This window comes from Penicillium diatomitis (genome assembly GCF_028827545.1).
Source record: "Penicillium diatomitis strain IBT 30728 chromosome Unknown utg000001l_segment0_segment0, whole genome shotgun sequence".
NCBI lineage: Eukaryota > Fungi > Ascomycota > Eurotiomycetes > Eurotiales > Aspergillaceae > Penicillium > Penicillium diatomitis.
Genome location: NW_026623173.1, coordinates 942050 through 962621, shown reverse-complemented (window position 1 = coordinate 962621; position 20572 = coordinate 942050). Strand labels below are relative to the sequence as shown.

The 20572-nt window shown below is 52.2% G+C and overlaps 8 protein-coding genes across 8 annotated transcripts; 2 read left to right on the top strand and 6 right to left on the bottom strand.

Moving 5' to 3' along the window:
* Nucleotides 1–30: 30 nt before the first annotated feature.
* N7539_000282 (uncharacterized protein) lies at nt 31–679 on the bottom strand (the record flags this gene model as incomplete). The annotated part of the gene is made up of 2 exons (XM_056929886.1): nt 31–183; nt 311–679. 2 exons carry the CDS (start codon nt 677–679, stop codon nt 31–33), a joined length of 522 nt encoding a protein of 173 aa, XP_056794179.1.
* A 651-nt stretch (nt 680–1330) lies between these two features.
* N7539_000281 (dolichyl-phosphate beta-glucosyltransferase) lies at nt 1331–2784 on the bottom strand (the record flags this gene model as incomplete). The annotated part of the gene is made up of 3 exons (XM_056929885.1): nt 1331–1675; nt 1766–2557; nt 2671–2784. The coding sequence occupies 3 exons, from the start codon at nt 2782–2784 to the stop codon at nt 1331–1333; spliced, it is 1251 nt and encodes a 416-aa protein (XP_056794178.1).
* A 1695-nt stretch (nt 2785–4479) lies between these two features.
* On the bottom strand, nt 4480–6534 carry N7539_000280 (uncharacterized protein; the record flags this gene model as incomplete). Its single annotated transcript, XM_056929884.1, has 1 exon — nt 4480–6534. One exon carries the CDS (start codon nt 6532–6534, stop codon nt 4480–4482), a length of 2055 nt encoding a protein of 684 aa, XP_056794177.1.
* A 3182-nt stretch (nt 6535–9716) lies between these two features.
* Nucleotides 9717–10642, top strand: N7539_000279 (putative NUDIX family hydrolase; the record flags this gene model as incomplete). Its single annotated transcript, XM_056929883.1, has 2 exons — nt 9717–10037; nt 10166–10642. 2 exons carry the CDS (start codon nt 9717–9719, stop codon nt 10640–10642), a joined length of 798 nt encoding a protein of 265 aa, XP_056794176.1.
* A 159-nt stretch (nt 10643–10801) lies between these two features.
* N7539_000278 (MutT/nudix family protein) lies at nt 10802–11906 on the bottom strand (the record flags this gene model as incomplete). The annotated part of the gene is made up of 4 exons (XM_056929882.1): nt 10802–11040; nt 11137–11377; nt 11506–11712; nt 11856–11906. The coding sequence occupies 4 exons, from the start codon at nt 11904–11906 to the stop codon at nt 10802–10804; spliced, it is 738 nt and encodes a 245-aa protein (XP_056794175.1).
* A 1188-nt stretch (nt 11907–13094) lies between these two features.
* N7539_000277 (HAD family hydrolase) lies at nt 13095–13923 on the bottom strand (the record flags this gene model as incomplete). Its single annotated transcript, XM_056929881.1, has 2 exons — nt 13095–13841; nt 13915–13923. 2 exons carry the CDS (start codon nt 13921–13923, stop codon nt 13095–13097), a joined length of 756 nt encoding a protein of 251 aa, XP_056794174.1.
* Nucleotides 13924–15781: 1858 nt separating this feature from the next.
* N7539_000276 (initiator tRNA phosphoribosyl transferase family protein) lies at nt 15782–17801 on the top strand (the record flags this gene model as incomplete). Its single annotated transcript, XM_056929880.1, has 5 exons — nt 15782–16119; nt 16325–16359; nt 16488–16660; nt 16851–17517; nt 17647–17801. The coding sequence occupies 5 exons, from the start codon at nt 15782–15784 to the stop codon at nt 17799–17801; spliced, it is 1368 nt and encodes a 455-aa protein (XP_056794173.1).
* Nucleotides 17802–17928: 127 nt separating this feature from the next.
* On the bottom strand, nt 17929–18901 carry N7539_000275 (aldo/keto reductase family protein; the record flags this gene model as incomplete). The annotated part of the gene is made up of 2 exons (XM_056929879.1): nt 17929–18312; nt 18392–18901. 2 exons carry the CDS (start codon nt 18899–18901, stop codon nt 17929–17931), a joined length of 894 nt encoding a protein of 297 aa, XP_056794172.1.
* Nucleotides 18902–20572: the final 1671 nt, after the last annotated feature.

Sequence of the window (20572 nt, the reverse complement as noted above, 5' to 3'; positions counted from 1 at the left end):
TCTCTCTCTCTCTCAATCTCTCTCTCTGATCTAAAACTGCGCAAACGCAGCCATGGCCATCATAGCTCCAAAGCTAATCTTGAATGGCCGATTTTCATTGACCATACGGCGCACATTGGTATTCTTAATGAACCCCGTCACTCGCTCCAAAGGAACGATATTATAACCCTTGGACGCCGCCCACTAGTAACATAGCAAGTCCAAACAGTCAGCATTCAAGATCCATCCTTTGTCCCGCCAAACAAGACCACGCAACCCGCGCGGGACTCGTCAAGTCCACCGGGGAAAGAAAGCCAACGAATCAACTAACCTCGACAAGCACGACCCCCATGCCCAGAACCACAACCAACACCTTTGAAAACGCCCTCAACCCCACGCCGGCAACCAAGCCCAACACACTTCCCAAACTGATCTGGCGCATGTTCTCCGGGGTGAGGAGGGCGTTCTTCGCCTGTGTCGCGATCCCGGCCTCCGTCGAGGAAGACGATCGTCCGGTGAAATTGATCTCGGCGGCGGTCGGTCGAGAGGCAGATCCGGAGCCGGACGAGGGCCAGTCGCATCGGAGCGGTGCGGCGCGGAAGGGGGATTGGGGATAGAGCGTGGCGGCGGAGAGGCCGATGCCGAGGCCTAGTCCGAGACGGAGGATCGTAGAGGGAGGGGAGAAGAGTGCGAATGCCATTGTGGTTATTGGGATGTCGGGGCGAGGACTGGATCACGAGGAGGAGCGCGCGGGGGTGGGTTTGAACAAGTATGAAATTTCCCAAGCTTGGGATTGTGCTGGGACAGAGGGTTGTTCCAGAGCAGTCAGACTCAGTTGGCAGTGCGCACTGTTGAGATGAGAGCCCACTCCGGTCCTTGACGGCTCTTCTCGTCCAGCGATGGAGCTGCTCGATAAGATAAGCCGCGTGATGTCATTTCCCGGCCTCTCCTTTGCGCAGGTGTGTTGGTCATCGCGCCGGATTGGTCCGCTGGGTCACGAAGGAAGAACGGAAGAAGTATACACTTCGACCAACGCTCCATACTCACCCCCTGACCAGCAATCTGAGAGAGCAAGTGAGATCGACTGCATTGACGAGAATGCCGAGTTCTTCACGAAGATCAGATGTTGTTTCTTATGATGCTGACACTCGGCAAGGGGATTCACGTCGAGGCCGAGTGCTCACGTTCAGTACGCATAGCATCGTTGTGGAATAACTATCTTGGTATGCAACTGCAGCAACAAAGCAGCATGTGAATATGTGGCTCAACTCTACGCAGAGAGAGAGAGAGAATGTTTTACAGTAGCAATTTCATTTGTGGCCCGTATTCCGATCCGGTCTCAATATCACGTTCATCGCTGCCGGTAAACCCCCAGCGACCACGCTGCCCGCAGAATGGCCAATCCCCAAGCCATGCCAATACTGTCCCGGATGACATTCAACTTACTCCCGCCAACCTCGCGCCATCCTATGGGGACCTCGACCACAGGAATCCGCGCAAACTCGGCCAGCATGAGCATCTCCACGTCAAAGATCCAGCCCTCGGAGTGCATGTAAGGAACAATGAAGGGTAGTGAGCGACGCGAGAAAAGCTTGAATCCGCACTGTGTGTCCTTGACGGGTGCCGTCTTGGGCGGTGTCATCAACCAAAGGATCAGGTGGAATGAATGCATCAAGAAGTTTCGTAGCTTGGATCTCTGTCGAGTCGAAGCCCATTAGTATCACGATCACCTAAGAGCCAATGGCGAACAAGATTCTGCGACCGACTTCGCTGCAATTCAACTGACCTTGACAACGGCCTCACTGCCGACCATATGCGCTCGCGATCCAACTGCGACGCCCCGCCCTCGATCGTCCTCGACCTCCCGGCAAGCGGCGACCAGTTTCCCCAGATCCTCAAATTTACTCGCTCCATCGGCATCGGCAAAGACCACGTATTCACCACGGACATGGCGCATTCCATGTGTCACAGCGCCTCCCTTGCCCCGGTTGTGCGTCAAGTTGACCACCCGGATTGTCCCAGGCGGAATGTGCACACCTTCTTGAATCTTTGGCGTCCACGGGCCTGCGTAGCCCTTGGGATGCTCGGAAATCTGGTGGTCCCGGGTGAAGGAGAATGCGACCTCTTCAGTTCGATCAGTGGATCCGTCGGATACAATAATGACTTCCCATCCGCGGTCGGATCCAGCACACTCGTGATTACCGTTCACATTCTGATCAGCCGGAGCTGGGTTGCGTTTGCGCATCGAGCGAGTGGAAACTCCATTGTTCTCCATCTCATGACTCGAGCTGCTTTGAAGAGTTCCGTATGTGCGCTCGAGGTAGTTGACTGCTTCTTCCAGCATACCCGCGAGTCGCTTCTCTTCATTATAGGCCGGTACGACGACGGACATGAACAGTTCCGCGGGCTCGATAGCCGTGCGCCCCGCGGCATTCTTTGCCGAGTCCAACTTTTCGAGCCAGCATGGGAGTGTTTCAGGCTTGGTGACGTCGCCGTTTTGGGAGAGGGTTCTGTACTTCTTTTCTTCCGGTAAAGGACTTCGGGGTGTAGGGGCGACCAGACAGAGGAAGGAGAAGGCCTGGGGTGGTTGAAGTTCAATGTTAAATTGCATACGTTCAATGATTTGAGTGATTCTGGCGCTGATCTCGCGCAAGCGTCTGGACGCAGCGCGTTCCCAATGGGGCAACTTACCAATATAAACAATCCTACCATTGTCGCTCCAATTGAGCCGAACAGGATAGTAGCCGGGACACTGGACACGGCTGTGAGGCACTCACGGCAAACGCCGGTCCATGTTTGGACCATTGTGTCCAACATGGCCCTTTGAGTCTCGAGGTACCGGCTAATTGAAGGAAATGCGCCCAAGGGGGAGACCCCGAATCAAAGCCCAAGTAGTACGATTGGCAGTGTCTCGGCCAGCCATATAAGTCTTGTGTTCAAAGTAAACACATGCGATTGATCATCGGTAGTCTTCGAAGCGCTCCATTCGGAAGGGGGTGAAGAGGGAGTGTATCAGGGAGAGAGAAAGACGAGAGAAAGGGAGACACGAAGAGAGGGGGGGGGGGATACTGATTGTCGGCGGAGAGGGGAAACCAAAGTGGAGGAGCACCTGGCAGCTCGGAATGATTAGTATGGGGACGTCAATAATTCCGGAGATGCGTTCGCAATCGCCAGCTTGGCCTTTTTACCTATCGGACGCGGGTGAAAGGCGCGGAAGCTTTTGGTTAAGTGGAGAACTACCGACCGCCGGGTTCGGTATGCTTTCCAGACTGGACGCTCATGCTCGCTGGGATCCTTCTTATTTGCTGGATTTGCTGTGAGCGATATAGTTCATTTCTTTTTGTTTTTTTTTTTGGCTCAAGTTCGTCAAGAAATGAATACAGAGTAGGAATCCAGTCATTGGCTCTGCTGCTCATTCGTGTCATCGATCATTCCTATGGGAGTGGTGTATCTTGTCAATGTGCAGGTGCTACTTTGACCGGACGAAGCACTCGCGCGCAGTCTCGTCTCGTCATACATCCACCTCGACACATTGCTAAGCCATGTGCGATGATCTAACATACAGCAATAGGGTCTCTTCCGGACATGATCCAACAGCCCCAAAAGTATAAACTCACCATTTTCAAACTCGTATGGGACCGATCAAATTGCTGGTTATCGATTTCCCAATGGTGCGAATTGCACAAGGACACCAAGGATGTGGCTGGCAAAATCTCGTCGACACTTTGATTTCCATGTGGACTGAAAGTTCAACTTGAGCATGACGAGACACGAAGAATTGAGGAGTCCCGTCGCGTACTTATCAAAGTCATGTCATCTTGGTCGCGAATGATCATAAAGATACAACAGGCATTCACGCGGGCGGCCAATTGGAGGCTCATGCCAACATTCGCAACTTCGGCGACCTTACTTGAGATGAGTTTCGGGCCCCAAGATTGGCCCCAGATCGCCGTCAAGAGCACGTTTTCAACACGTCAATCATGACAATGCCCAGCGCATAAAGAAAGACTCTGTGAGGCCTCTGCGTAGAGCCAGGCGATCGAGCCCGATTGATATTCATGACAGAATTGATGATCTCGCTCACCAAAAGATCCTCTTGCACTCGCACTCCGGGAAGAGTCGAGCGCCAAGGACCTCAAAGATCAAGTGGCATACCACTTCGCTTGATCATGGCTTTCTTCTGCCGTGGAATCATTTTCCGTCAAGTCAGTTGCCCTCCTTGGTGTGTTCTCGTCGTGGAGGAACTTGTCATCCGTTGCTCCTTCACGCGGTCCAATTCGAAGGAGAAATCTTGTTTCACACTTCCATCAGGCTACCACCCATCCTCTCAAACTCCAGACCATTCACGAGGCATGTCGTGACAAATTTGTTTTCGTCACTGTCGTATATAATCCAGCGTTCAAGCTGCGTTTGAGTCAGAATCATAATGCAGGTAAACTCTCATACATGACAGGGTAATTGGGGTAGTGGAGACAAGATGCAAGTCGTCGAAGAAGACGATTAGCAAGAAAAAGACACCGTGTAGCTTACCTGTGCGATTCGGTGACCAAGCCACAGACATCGGTGCCAACGAAGGCACTTTTGACGCCAGGTCGGCAAGAGGTCTTCCTCGTCTATCAACGAAGCGGCTTCGAAGAAGCCCGTGGGATAATAAAGCCCTGCCCATGTCTGCCCACCGATGATGAAGTCTTCCGGAAGGTACTCATACGGTTTTCCCGCTATCCAGGGAGTCTCGGATGGATCGATCTCACAGTGATCCGGCGGGTCATCGGCGAGATGGTTGAGAAAGCGCACAAGCTCTCGCCATGGGATCATCTTTTCAACCCATCGCATGCCAAACGGACAAAGAGCGAGGGCCCAGATGAATACCAAGGATACATGTACTTCGGACCACGCGGAAAAATTATATCTGTCCCGTCGCAACAGGAACGATAGAGTCTGAAATGAAAATTTGGCGGCATTCAACAGCGTCGGCGAGCATCTGTCAGCCATTCCGGCTGCTGTTGTCTCCTCAGTATGTGTGTCGTCCGTTGATATCCGATTGTCCAATTCTTCCCACAGCACTACAGCGTGTGTCGTCACACATGAGACTGAGCAATATTTCCCGAGTCGCTCAAACTCTCTAGCAAACAGACTTTTGGTATCCCCATACCCGAGAACAGACGCAAAGTTACAGGACATGAGATGTGATCCCATCTCATGCGGCCAGGCTTTGATTCCCAAGAACGGTTTCAGAACCTCGAAGAAATCATTCATCCTGTTATTGAAATCATGTTTTGGCCCTTTCCGATAAAGGGTGTAATGAACGGTCAACAGGGCAGTGGTCAGATCAGGCCTATGCGCTGTTGTAGCATATTTGAAGTGCTTGAGTAACAGACTGAGGTCTTCACGCACACTTTGACAAGAGTCAAGAGCGCTCAGTGCTTTCGTGTAATGATAAAACTGATGCAGGAGTCCTAGAGAAGACTGTGATCCTGCAGAGGGCGATAGTTTGGGATGCAACAAAGTGGCCAGGCCACGGTGATGTCGTCCATTCGCGGGACAATTGGTTGCGCCTCGAATATACCAGTCTCGTCCGACATTGGCCCAGTGTCTTTGCCCGCTTATGTCCGAGGTCTTCACAGTGATCTGATATTCGGCCAGCTTACCAAGGCATTCAATCCAAAATTGACGAAACCTCGGCACACTCTCCAAGAACAACGTTAACATGGAAAAGGCCATGTAGAAGAAGTCCAGCATGAACTCATTGGAATCCGGCAGTCGCAGCCGAAACACTTCCAAGAGGCCCATTATGCCATGTTTCCACATGCGGACGGGCATGTTATGTTTTTCAGGGAGATCTTTCAGTGAGGCGCTCGCAGAAGGGTGTTGAGATGCGAGGAAGAAATCGTGATGCTCATTCAGCAGCGTGCGATGCAAGGATATGATTGCCTGCCACTGAGTGGCGGTCAATTCGCTATCCACCTCGCTTTGCTGCTTATCGACTTGGCAACATTTCTTTTCAACCATCACGAGGCCGGTATAGATTGTGCGTACCTCGGCGACCAGTTGGTTCCCTGTGATGGTGTTCGTCTCGGGTTGTTTGAAGATGTCAACCTCGTCACAACTGCATGGCTCCGGCACCGGGCTCGACGGGATCATCCCTGTGGCTGCTGATTGGGTTGTCTCATTGCGACAATCCTGATTTTCCGCCACCACTGGCTCTTCGGGGTGGGACGCGTCAAGTTCCATCTTGTCGGTGTTGTGGTTACTCGGGTCGTCTACTGTAGTAGTAGCGCCTTTCAGTTCGTAAGCTGGAATGGCGACTTCGACCATTGTCACCAAGGGGCGGGTGATGGATTGATTTGTCTGCTTTTGGGCCGATGGCTTCTCGCACGTGGGCTGACAGTTTGATTCGGGCGTTGAGTCCGACGGCTTTCTTTGTAAAGACCAGGAGGCGACCCCGGTGCCGGCACTTGTCAGTGGTGCAATGAGGTTCAAGTTGGGACTCAGTTGCCTGCTTCCTCGTCCCCTGAATTTCCGAGGGGTAGCATCGCGTTTGAACGTAGTATCCATCCGACTTGGTTTGTTGTTGGACACGGCTGGTGATGAGTGATCCCTTGCTTGACTCGGGACGTCCTCCACGTTGTTACCCGCTGAACAAGGTTTATACAGTGGAACAGAGGAGGACAAATGATTCCTCGAGCTCGTAGATGAATTATGAGGACCCTCGTCTGCATGACGCCGGCGTGCGTGAGGTCTGATTGAGTCGTTAGTGAAGGGGAAAAGAAATCGGTTTTTTTTTCCCACTCTTGGAACGAGCACCAACCTGAGGGAAAACCCGTATGGCGAGAATCTGTTCATGTCACGTTGTTGAGGATGCACCCCACGGCTGCAGGATCCGCTACCCATTGGTGAGGGATTCATTCTCAATGGTATACAAATTTGAATCGTTTGCTGAGAATGGTTATGGCCATTCAGGAACTATGGAGTGTCTTCGGTCAGCTTCCGTGATCTTGCGAGGCAGAAAGACGTTCCCCGGATGATTGAAGACTGCACAGGCACAGAATAGCATCACAAGGATACAAGAATCTTGCGTTCAACGTCAGGGATGTTTTCCTGAATCCCGATTGATGCCCGAGAGACCATTGAGTGGCGGGTGAAACCCACTCGGGCCGAGACGAACCAGCCCCAGACGGTGGGTTGTGGGACTGACTCCTGCGCTGAGTGTGCTCTCCTCTGGCGGGTGGATCGCAGATTGCACCCTGTTGAGCGATCGACGGGGCTTTATACCGACGCACGATCGTATCAATCAATCCTCCGCAGCGACTCTCGAGGCAACTCATCGATGGACATATGCAGCACCCATGCGGGTGCAGTAGCCCGTCATGCAGGCGAAGGGGTGAGAGGAAGGAGATGGAGGGTATCTCTGGTCAGGAACTCACGGGATTGAAGGCGTTCTATCAAGCCCACATCTAGACACCCATGCCCGCAAGCCTTGAGCGGCCGGCAAGGGAGTGGAGGGCTGGAGGGGGGGGGGCAGGTGTCGCGAAAAGCGAAAGCGACACGGACGCCGAAAAAAAATGATGGATCGAGTGAAGTCAACCAACGACGCGGCGGTGGGACGGGTATTTATCATGATGGATTGTTGCCTCGTCCTTCATGTCGGTGCTGGGATGAGCGCGGCAATGGCCGACTCCCCCAGGTTGCCTTCTTGTGGCCCCTGCGACGCAAGTTGCAACCCTTTCCGCCGTGACAGGGCCTTTTCAAGGGTTGCTCCCACGGTGAAAGCGTTCCGGAGTACAGTCGCTGGCCGTCGGGCGGAATCATGGTGATTCTTTGTGCTTCAGCCCATCCAGATGCAGATGAGACCAGCTCAAGATGCGGCATGGTTGATGGACAAAAGGTAAACTCTCCACCTTCCTCCGCATCCCAATCGTGTGGTCTGCAGAGGACAGGTGACTGGGACAGACTCCATCGCCCGCCCGCAGATCAGAAGGAGCATCTTGCGAGGCCATACATTTGCTGCACGATCAATCTACCCATGTTTCTCTCTCTAACAGGCTTGAAATCTCCGACCACGTCTCGCTCTACAAAGTCCCACCTGAGGTAGCCATACCCGGGAGAGTTGGGATCGAGGACTGCGTGGACGACTTAATCCACCACCCGCGGCCTGGCCTCCAGTGACCTGTCGAGGGGGTTGGCCATTTACTCGAACCGATCGAGTGGTCGACTCTTGCCCATCATTTACAGTCACTAGTTGATGAGTATGTAACTATGTAGTGTAGAACCCATAACTAAACTATATCTGTAGTATGTAGTTGCTCGAAATCACCGGTGAGACCTCCACACTACACCTTTGTTCCCAGAAATCGACTTCAGGCTTTGGGATCTCTCATCGAATACAACAACGTTCTTGGTCAACCTGTCAGAGCGCTTGCCATGAAATTCGGCGTGTTTTATATCACTACTAGGGTACCACGGTGCATTTGTTTTTTTTTTTTTTTTTTTTTTTTTTGGTCGAATTTACGAAAAAGGTAGCGTGTTAGATTCAGATCGATTTTTCTGGGATCGCCGGTCTCCTTGGGTCATATCCCTTTGCCAGAGCCACGAGGGCTGGTCACAGAACCATGAAAACACGACTGAATTGAAAGTATGCCATGCCAACGACTGAACGTAGCCGGCTCACTCAACACTTTCTGGCTTAGCCCAATATTGATTGGAGGATGATGTGATGGTACAAATGGTAACAACAGCACTCCCACTTCATAAGGAGCTCATACTTCCATAACTTACTATCTCTACCAGGAGTCCTAGAGCTACGTGGACGTAGTTTTGACGCTACCTCGTCTCTAGAGAGAATCCCACCCGTTTCCGACAAGATCAAAGTCCGAGAGAAAGAGTCTGGAAGTTGGAAGATATTCTGCCCTTATCACTTGGCCTGGCTTGGCATCTATCAAGTTCATGACGAGAACGGCCAAGATCCCGCCAACCGAGTAGCTGAGCTCTTTGCCGGCGCAGGAATGTCTTCCTACGTCGAAAACTCCGAATGGGAGCTCGGCGATCACCACAGGGACAGTCGGGCAAGACATGTCGGCGCGAAAAGCCTGATCCTGAACCCTCTATGGACGGCTCTGAAGAAGAAAGGGTTAATGAGCGGGAGCCTCAAGCTGGTCGAGGGACTGTCGGTCACGTCGCTAGAGGCAGTGATTGAGCTGCTAGAAGCATATGGCAAGGAGGCTGCGAGCGTACGTATTTTAAGCCCGAGATCCCGAGATACTGCGGTTTATACTCCCCAAGTCTACCCATCAATTCGGTACAACCGAGCATATTTTACATGGGTTTCGTCGATCAATGTTTGGCTCATGCTCCTTGTCATCGCAGGCGGGAGAAATGTTCCCTCCCTGTGGTCCACAACAAGATTCAGACTGTATATCAATTCAATTGGATCGATCCGACTCTGTTCTTGTTACCTATCAGCTCGACTGTAGTGAGCGCCTGAAGATCGGTGCCCCACAGTCCCGGCCCAAGACGTCATTCCCGCCTGTTTTCCCTGGCCGGCCCCGGCATCATCTTCAAGACCTTATATCTAACGCATATTTGATTTTCCTAGAGTGACAGTCTTCTCACTCATGTATATGCGGTTAAATCGAACCTCTAAAGCCCAGCATCTCGCATCTTCCTCTTACCCCAGGGTCCGAAATCTAGACACACTCTCCGGGAGTATTCATCGAACCAACCTCCGCACTCCCACCAGCATGTCCACCCCAAAATTCACTCTACCAGAATCACATGTCCAGGTGAAATGTGACGTGGATCTCTCACAAACAGAACTCAATTCCTTCCCTGCATTCAAAACATGGCTATCTACGCTGCAGACCTCGCTATCGCGGCAGTCCGACGCGTCGCATCCGTTCCACGAGGATCCATACCATTTGCGCCAGATCGAAATCCAGGCGGTCGATCGGTTCGGTGGAGGTCGATTGGGCTTTGTCAAGATGAAGGCCGAGGTGTCGAATGGGAGTGGGGAGAAGTTACCCGGGAGTGTGTTTTTACGAGGAGGTAGTGTTAGCATGTTGGTACGTTTCTTTTTTGACTCCATTCTTGATCTTCTCCCCCCCCCCTCTCCCTCCTCCTCCCTCGGACTGTGGCTAATTAGGATGCACGGTAGCTTATCATCCAACCTGATGATCTTTCTCCGTCAGAGGAAAAAGGCAAAATGGCCTTGTTGACTGTCCAGGCCCGGATTCCGGCTGGTTCTCTGACATTTACCGAGATTCCAGCAGGAATGCTAGATGACAGTGGAACATTTGCGGGAGGTGCAGCGAAAGAGATTGAAGAAGAGACGGGATTGAAAGTCAAGCAAGACGAGTTGGTGGACATGACAGCCCTAGCCGCGGAGATCTCTGCAACTTCATCCGGAGATGAGCCGCTGCAAAAGGCAATGTATCCCTCGGCTGGGGGTAGTGATGAGTTTATTCCGATTTTCTTGTGTGAGAAGCGAATGCCTCGCGAGGAGATTGAGAAATTGCAGGGCAAGCTTACTGGGTTGAGAGAGCACGGGGAGAAGATTACTTTGAAGGTGGTTCCGCTGGAAGATTTGTGGAAAGAAGGACTTCGCGATAGCAAGACGTTGGCTGCATGGGCGCTTTATAGAGGGTTGAAGGACGCGGGGAGGATTTAGACGATGCTACTACTAATCGCATTCTCGCCCTTATTCACTCGGGAGTTCCACAAAGAAACTGTGGCCCAGGTACAGAGTGTAAATCACATATCAACCCAGGGGTGGGTGTGGTAGAGCACCATCTCCCCATCCTTTCCTTGACGTAGGTGCATGTCAAGCTCAGAGCTTCCATTTCTTTTGCAGTTCCATACCCTCGGCAAGAGTTCCAACCCGGGCATCGATAGCAAAGCCTTGTCTCTCCAGCTTCTTTAGCTCATCGTAAAGGGTAGCCAGAGGCAGGGAGAAACATTCGATGAACTCATTCTCTTCGAGCTCAGGCTTTGGATTTTGATTCTCGGCCAGAGTCATATCCACGCGAACGTGAACCATTTTGAGATTCGTGTTGCAGAATCCCGGATCTGAATATGTTCGTGTGTGGTCAGCCAATACTTGAGAGAAACAAAGGGAAGCGCCGATACGGAAAATCTTTGATCTTGATGGAGATGGCGCCTTACCATTGAACATGACGGGGCTCGTGAGCTCCGCCTCGCCTACGTAGCCGGTTTCCTCCTTGAGTTCGCGAACGGCACATTGCTCGGGAGTCTCACCAGCGTCAATGAGACCAGCAGGAACCTCAATCACCACTTGGTCGATAGGGGGACGATACTGCTTTTGAAGAAGCAGTTCTGGTCCTGAGGGCTTGTTCAGAATCGTGACAATGCCGACTCCATCGATCTCACAGTTGGCGGGCCGAGTCTAGATCGTGAAATGTTAGTCCATACTTCGACTCCGGTTCAAATACGGCGAATGAATAATGGCAGCGATCTCGTATCCCAAGGGCTGGGTAGCGCCGGCAAGGATCATCCACCTCGTGCTGATGATACAACATCGGCTTGTGGAATCGCAGGGATAGATACAATGTCGGGCAGCAAGCAAAGCGCCCAGGAAATACAGCCGATCAATTCAATTTGACCATTGAGAAATTGAGAAACACTTGCCTGACGTTCCGCTGACTCCCAAGTACGCTCCTTCCCCAAAGGATCAGTGTATGTCGTTTTTAACAGACGAGTCCATCGCGCATCAGCATTGGCCTGCGGTTAGGATCTCATGTCAGACTTGTTCACCAAGCAAAGATGATGAAAACAGATTCAATGAGCAAGTGCCACGGTCCAGATCTCTTGTATTTGCTCAACATGCCAACCGAACAATACTGTCTCGAAATTTCTCGACGTACCAATGGCTCTTGAGATACGTGCTTAGACTTGGTGTGAGAGGAGCCTGACATAGTTGCGCACTCTACCCGAATCATGTACGATGTCAGTCAGGATTGCCGGAGCGAAGTAAGTCCTACACGATGATGATGTCTTCTTCTTGTTCAACGGATAGTCAAGTCGGACATATGCCTTGAAATGATAGGACTCTCTCGAGAAGCACACCTACAATGAAAGAGGGAGGGGTCGTTAGTAGGTTGCAGGCAGCCAGCTTTCGATCGCTGCTTCCTGGAAGTCGCTGCCAGCCTACCACCCGCTGGAGGCACTGTGGGGCGAGGCGCTCACCTGATCACGCCCGACCTGCCCGGCAGATAGAGGTACATAGTCCTACTAATAAATGGAATGGATTCTTCTACCAGATGGAGCGTGCTTGGGAACTGCAGTGTTGCACTGTACAAGCTTCTGCACCTGTCAATTCGGCTAGTCTTATCCTATATGTAGTTTTACAATGGCTTGTTATGGTTATGATGATGAAGTCACTCTTGTGGAGTGAAACATGGTCAACAATCGGGATCGGCACACATCCCTCATTCTGCGCCTGACGAGCCCGGTGAGGGTCCAATACAGCTACAGGGAGGCTCCCTCTGGCTAGATCCCTAGTTCTCACCCCCCCCCCCCCCCCCCCCCCCCCCCATATGGCGTGTAATCAAGATCGGGCTTGACGCCGAATAAGAACAGTTTTCGTGAAGTCGGAAGCGCCCTTTCCTATTGACTTGGTGTCGAGAGTGGCTAGGGGTGGTTCATCTAATCGAGCAGATCTCAGCTTGCTCCGGGCTGAATTGGGCTGTCGGATTCACAGGAGTTGTTGCATCTACGTGACTTGTTTTTCTCTTTGCGCCATTTGCATCCACCGAGTTGAAATCTGACAACTCAACGACAGGAGGCTACCAGAATAGACCCTTCCAACTGAAGCAAGTATGATATGAAAAAGCTCAGCAACAACGGCGGGAGGATCGTATTTGCATACAGCTCTACCCATTAGACGTCTTGAGAAGTAAAATTTTGTGATTAGAGACACCAACGAAAAGGCCGTTCTCGCTATTGTCTATGTGTTGAGAAAGGCAAAAGGTCAAAGAGCAAGGTTGTTAAACCATCGATTGCTTGCTAGCATGAGAATGTCGTAAACGGGGGATATTCATTAAAAGTTGAAACGGCGGAACCGTGTGTGAAGGTCCAAAGGAACGAGAGAAACCCAGGGCCTGTTACAGACTGGACTGCGTCTCGATGGGGCCATTTTCAAGAAACTCCAAGCACTTAGGGAACTCCGACCAATCCTTCATGATGATCTTCACGCCAAGGTCCTTGAGACGAGTGGCCATTTCGGACTGCTCCTCGGGAGGATAGCTGCCAACGTAGCCAATGGTAGGGATGCCAGCGCGGATGGCCGACAGGGCGCCAGACTTGCTGTCCTCCACGGTGACGGTCTCGGAGGCGGTCTTGCCACACACCTTCAAGGCATGCAGATAGATGGCAGGGTCGGGCTTCGAGGTGGGCTTCTCCAACGAAGTGGCCGCACTGAAGACCATGTCCTTGTCAAAGTACTTGTCCTGGCCCACCTTCTTGATCGAAGCCACCACACGGCGGAGCGCGGAGGAAGACACCACGGCCATATGGTATTTCTTCTCGGCGGCGAGCTTCTCCAGTTGCTCGTTGGCGCCCACACAGGGGTTGGCCTTGGCCTCCAGCTTGGCAATCACCTTGTCTTCCTCCTTTTTGACGTACATCTCCAATTCATCCTGTTCCATCTCGAACTTGTACTTGGCCTGCAGGGAAATCATCATTCCGCGGAAGTTTTGACCGACGAAATCCTTGATCAACTGCTCGCCCGTGTAGCGATCCGAGATACCACGGCTCTCCAAGATCTCATTGGCAAGATCGGCGCATGCTTCAAAAGCGAGCACCTCCGACAACACCAGGGTGTTGTCGCAGTCGAAGAAGATTTCAGTAATCTGTCAAGGATACGGTTAGAGGGCAATCATGCCAGCATAACTGAAGGACTGTTGCAATGTAGAACGGACATACCTTAGGCATGATGGTTGAGTTGTGCGTGTGGTAGTTTGGTTCACAAACGCCGTGCAGACCGCGGGGTAGTCGAGAATCTCACGAGAAGTAGCAGCAGCGGGGAAGATGCTGGGACCGCACACGGAATCGTGGAGCTTGAAGCGTTGTAGGTAAGATAGGACCAAGTGCACAACTTGCGAATGGACCAAGGGGATTTGCGTTGATCCACTGAAATTTAAGAATCGAGGAAGCGGAGAACAAGACGGGCGTGTCAGATGAAGAGAGGGGCAGAAGTCAAGATGTAAACAAGATGGGGGAAGTCGGTTGCTATTTGAAAGACTGGACCACGATCCGATCAAACGAAAACCGGCAGGCGCCGCCGCGCTCTGTCTCCGCCTCTTCACCCCCGGAACAATAAATGACGCTGCCATACCGCGCGAAGCTGCCGGGCAAGGGGCTAGACTGGAGGGGCTGTGGTTCTTTTTCTTGGGCGTGGGCTTCAACTGTCTGCGGCAAGTGGTTCCAGAGACTTCTACAGTATGTATCCTCTCGGGTGAATTCCAAGTATTGAGGACTTGCCCTGCATCATCGAAAAGGCACCGGGGTTGAGGGGGAGCATGAGTGGAGTCGTCACTGACCAACCAACTTTGAAGTCGCGCAAAGTGGAGATGCTGTCGACAGTTGGAGGTGCCCCTTTGGGACTAGCGCCACACAGTGCAACGTGTGGAACTGTGGATCCGCTCTCTTCTGATCCTTTAAACCCTGTCCCTCGGAGATGCGGCGCGGGCTACCATCGCTCGCGGTCTGTTGATCTGTTTTGATCTGTTCGGACACCGGGAGACGGGGAACTGCGTCTGCGATATCAAGATACTGAGATTGCGTACGGAAGACCGCTGGTAGGAGCAATGGTCCTGATGTCTGTCGTCATCTGGCATGACAAGCGATGCGAACGATCAGCGAATGACCAGTGTCGGCAGGTAACTCCCCGGAAGGAAAAAGGCATCCGAGTCTGCTACTCCAGTGCCCACTGCCCACTGCCCAGGGATGTACGGATCACTGTGGACGATGGTCTGATCAAACGTCGCGCCCAGCGGTATCGTATGTATGGGTCTTCAGCACGCGTATCTGGAAGAGTCAACGACGACCCGTCCATCGCCGATCGCAGTCGACCACTGATTCACTAGTGGTTGAAGAGTCAGGCCGTTTTGGGAAGGAAGTGTACTTCCGAACTGGACGATCCAGACTTGATACGAACTGCTTTCTGATTGTCTTGCGCAGGATGAGATTCCGGCCTTGACCACCCAGGGGCCAGTCTTGTGTGATGCGCAGCTCGTGCGAAACCTCGCGAGGTTCAATAACTGACCGTCATTGTACCGCCGAGTAGCTTAACAAATTGTTCAGTCTTGAAATTCTGATGTCAGTGTGCTACTCCATCGACTCTATCGAGACAGCTAGGTCTGCCCGCAAGGTCGTCCGAGTCTGTCTGTATCAACATCACTAAACAGCTCGGGATTGTTCTAACTTATGACCAGTAAGTTAGTAACTAGCAAACTACTAACTAGTTATCATTCTATGCCGGTGGTCAATTGTCTCCACTTGACCGTTTAGGCGCCGACACTCGATTGGAGCTCCACTCCGGTCTTCGCTTTTCCTTATTTCGTTCCGTCCCGCTTGATATGCGCAACTGCAATCTGGATTACTCGACGATCACCAACTGCGATCCCATCCAAGTACAGCAAGGACTCGAGCTAGCCAACGGCCCGTGTCAAATTCGTTGGCGGCCACGTCCGATCAAAATTTGTCCACCTCTGGACAGTACGTCTGGAATTCTCAAAGCGAACAAGAAGCCGACCACATCCTGGGCCACCGATTTGCGGTCCTTGCTGCAATGGGATCCTCGGGCGCATTTCCAACCCTGGACTCCCTACACTTCCCCTCTGCCCAGACTTCAATATCACAGACGCTGGCTTCGCTACGACGCTCGGCCCTATCTGTCTCCAACCGGCTGCAATCGATCGAAACAGATGCCGAGTTTGTTCGCGAAGTAGCCGACCACTACGGCTTGCCCCTCGTTGCGAACGAGCGCTGTGGCAGTTGGTACATTGATCCAACGGTCAAAGTGGGCAGTGCGTATTTCAAGAGCACCGACGGTCATACCGGCCAATGGGACTTTAGCTTTCGAAGACTGAACCTACAGCTACTGCCCTTGGCAAATCAATATGGAGGGTAAGTTGCACACTGTAGTAAACCCCCGTGGAGTGCTATGATGCTGTAGCACTTCAATCAGATCGTGTTTGAGGGTCGATCTGTCTCTCACTGATCATCAGGAACTGCACGAAGTCTGAGCCCAAAGGACAACTCTCGTCACGTCATCTACCATCGCGTCGACCCTCACATTCAAGATGAGAACTGAGATCTAATCGTCTTTCAGATGTGTAATCGTTGATTCAACTCGCCGTGGGAAATGTAAGTACACTGCATGCTAATCTCGCTTGTCATCCATGCCTGTCAGCACCTCGTCTCAACAGCGTAAGCCCGCGATTTCGTCGAGAATGCAAATGGTGTCCACATGCTAATGATGGCACATGACTCAGTAATGCCCGACGCGCTCTCCAAAACCGTTCCCATATGGTGCGCCGTTCTCAACCGGGCCTTGTTCCCAGAACAAGAAGAGTATCACTGTGTAAATCTTCCTCCCAACTACCTCGGAGAATCAGAAGAATCACAGATTGCAAGCCGAATTGACGGCTTCGTGCATTCGCTACAGGTATGTCCCTCGACTGTGAGACCGCGTCCGCTCCCTCCCCATATCTGACAGGGATCTCCTGCCCCTCCCATGTAACCTGCCTTTTCCCCTCCTGAAACCCTTTTTGCAAGGGAAACAATGTCCCCTCGAATATACGGACGGCATGTCCAGCAATGCAACTTGAGACTGAACCTTTCTATTCTCATCACAGAGCCTCAAACTCGACCTTACTCATCTACGACAACAGCTAGGTAAACCGATGCAAGTAGCCTGGGCGAATCGCTCCTACATTCATCCCCCCAATCTGCTCCCCAATCACAACTCTCATTTACTCGTATTATGTTCGGCGTCCAGACGCGTTCAGGGCGCAGAAATGTCCGAAGGTGGATATATCCAAGGCGCCGGTGATGACAGCGAGGCCTGGGCGCACGGACTTACGCCGCCTGTCTTCTGGGCCAATCGAGAGATTCTCAAACAGACGGCCGAAGAAGACTTGCCCGGTGTGATTGCAGATTTGGTGGCCGAGTACAAGCGTCAGAATACAGTCCATCAGGCAACGTTGATTGCGCCGACACGCAATCTGTACATCAGTCAGACCGATGTCCGTGTCGACGTCGGTACACAGTATGATCTGGTTATTGACTGTCATGGGGACCCGAGGACGACGGAAGGGAATTCAGGACGTCTCAATCTGGGTTGTGCGTCGGCGAAGCTGGGAAGTCGTGACCTACGGAAATCATTGAGCCGGGTTCGTGAGTTTATTGCGGCGCAATTGGGCAGTGATTCCTCACGAACGCTCTTGGTCACTTGTGAGACTGGGAAAGATCTCTCAGCCGGAGTTGTATTGGCCATTGTTTGCTTGTTCTACGCCGAGGATGGTAAGTTAATTGACCTCTACTGCCGTTTCCTTCTGTGTTTGTCCCATCCTTGAATCACGCCAGATGACAAGATCTGCCCAGGCAGTGAAAGCAAATTAGCTAATCACACTTTGAACAACCTATACCTAGGCTCATTCGACGTCTCGCAGAGCAAGCGCTCCATGAGCAAGCAGTTCATTCGACAGCGCCTGGCGTGGATCGTGTCATCCAAGCACGATGTGAATCCCTCACGATCGACGCTTCAGTCGGTCAACGCTTTCCTGATGGAACCTCCGGATTACTGAAACACAACGAATGGTAAAAACGGAAGCAGCTGTTACAGAGATAAGTAGGATGATGCCTCTCATGTCATTCATTGAGATATATACAAACGGCCCTGTGAAGCGCGGGCCTTAGCTCACACGGTCTCCATTACTCGTTGGCCACGGCCTCCACAATCGCACCCGCTTCCCCCTGATCGAGCGAGTCCAACGTATCCATATCCTCCGCGCTGAGGTCAAACCCAAACACGTCTGCATTGGCAACAATGCGGTCGGGGTTATCGGTCTTGGGGAGAGGCACCCAGCCCTTTTGCAGTGCATAGCGGATGAGCACCTGTTGCGTGGAGTGATTGTATTTCAACGCGATTTCCACCAAAGTTGGGTCATTCGCTTTGTAGTTTCGTACAATGGGCGAGTACGCTTCAACGACGATCCCGTGTTGTTTGCAGTATGCGTCGATGGTGCGCTGCTGACACCATGGATGGAGCTGTTTGGATGGGGGGGGGGGAACGGCCAGGTCATTAGCTTCCACATCCTTTGAGTGGCAGATTCATCGCGCGCCCTCAGTCGTCGCGCAAAGTGCAGGAAAGGAAATGTCACACTGAAATGCTTACCTCAATCTGATTGACATGAGGCGGCCAGATTTTGGCATACGGTTTCATCTCTTCGATATGCTGGACCCCGTAATTGCTTACGCCGATCGCCTTAGCCTTCCCCTCCGCCTGTAGCTTCTCCAACGCCTGCCACAGCTCCTTCCTCCCCGCGGGTCCCGACTTGGGACTATGAATGAGGAACAAATCAACGTAGCCGTCGGTACCACCGATCTTCTCCACGCTCGCTAGGAGCTTCTCGTATGTCTGCTCGGGGGAGCCGGCGGGGCTAAGGATCTTGGTAGTCACAAAGATCTCGTCGCGCGGGATGCCGCATGTGCGAAGAGCCTCCCCGACTTCACTCTCGTTGCCATAGAATTGCGCTGTGTCGATGTGGCGGTATCCTGCCTGGAGGGCCTTGAGCACGGATTGCACACATTGTGAAGCTGGTGAGCGGTAGACTCCAAACCCGAGGCGGGGGATGCGGCCGGCGGAGTTGGGGAGGGGCAAACGGTCGGTGATGGTGTAAGTCATTGCGATAGCTTATGTGGAACTGAGTCGAGGAGGGTAGTCGAGTGTAGAAGAAGTCGGGAACCTCGAGACGAGCAAGGCAAATGGAAAAGCTTTTCTTTCTCTTTAGAAACCTTGCACATTAAGGTGAGTCAGGCTGGCTTCAAAAGGTGTGATCGTTCCTCTCAAGCGACTGAACGTGCTGGAGTTCTTCAGGTCAGGTCGCTGTCTCCGAAGTTTGGCGGCGCCAAGTGGGGCCGCACTGCTGAGACCGAAGCCGATGGAAATGATATCATCTTCATCGCGCCATCGCCAGCCTTGAAGGCCTGAGTAGTAGCCTGACTCGGCCTGTGTCCACTGTCCACTGTCTAGTAGTCTACTAGTCGGGCATCTTCTCACGACATTTGATATCATTGATGTATACGTGCAAGCACGCTGTGCTGTTTTGGGACACTAGAGACATATTGGAATTGAACTTTGATCTGACTCTTTGCCATTCTATTGCAAGATGAGCTTGTCGTCTGTCTTCATACTTCAGGAACCGGCGTCATCGGCAATCCAAGGCCACTCTCTCATGCGCCATACCCTCGATCATTGCCATTCTCCCAAAGACAGCCCCCGTGTGTGTACTGCTCAGACGCTCCCAGCTCGCTGCACGAATTTGTTAGTCATCACCCCTCTCTTCCAGATATGGATATACATGGGTGGTAGGGTTTGACTGCAATGACTTCGACTGTACAGTGTACGACTGTACACACTTTTGCGTCTGTACCATGGCGTTTGACATGTGCAAACGAAACAACTTAGATTTAAGGATATGACTAGGTTGAAGGGTATGTTTGTCTGACCCGATTCTCGGCCTACCAGCAACACCTCCTGTGATTTCTTTCTTGGCTCAACTCAAATATATCCGAAGCCTCCATCGGTGGCACTGGGAATAGCTTTTGGATCGTGGGGATGCGATCGGCCCGAATCCGATCAGTAGGAACCAGGAGGGTACCCATGGATGACCCCCCTGTAGCCACTTACCATATTCGGTCATGATGTTGATACTGATGGTGGTCTTGTTTGGATACACGCTCACGAGAACAAACAAGGATGTTTACACGTGAGTGTTTAAGGCTCTACCGCTACTTGTTGGCAGGTTACGTGGGTAACTAGTGATATACTAGATCTTTAGACGATATGGCAGCCGCTTGACTCGCCTTTCTATTCACGCGTACGTAAACAATCGCACCCAGTGACTCAGGATCAGACATCTCGGCTTCATGGTCCCTGGTGATGATCAACTCATCAATCACCTGTAGATAGGGCATCACATTTGGGCGCTAATCGCAGATTCTCGTTCGTGAAGAACACCCCACGCCCAGCCACTCTTGGGGCCAGCCGCTCACGCTCCAGCCACCGGAGCTATGAATGGGCTTGTCATTCAGCCCGCAGCTGAGGAGTAGTGGAAAAAAAAATTAGATTAAATGCATCCGGTCACACTTGATCCGCACCTTCATCCACAATACAACACCAGATCGAGAATACATTCACCGTTCTCTCCTGTTGAGCCATACACCCCCCGACGGCCATTGTGACCTCGAGGAGTTCGCGACTTCTCGGCGTGTTGACGATTAGTGTGATCCGCTCAAAGGCGATCCGCGGAGGTCACCAAAACAATTCCCCTCCTCCTCCTCCTCCTCCTCCAAA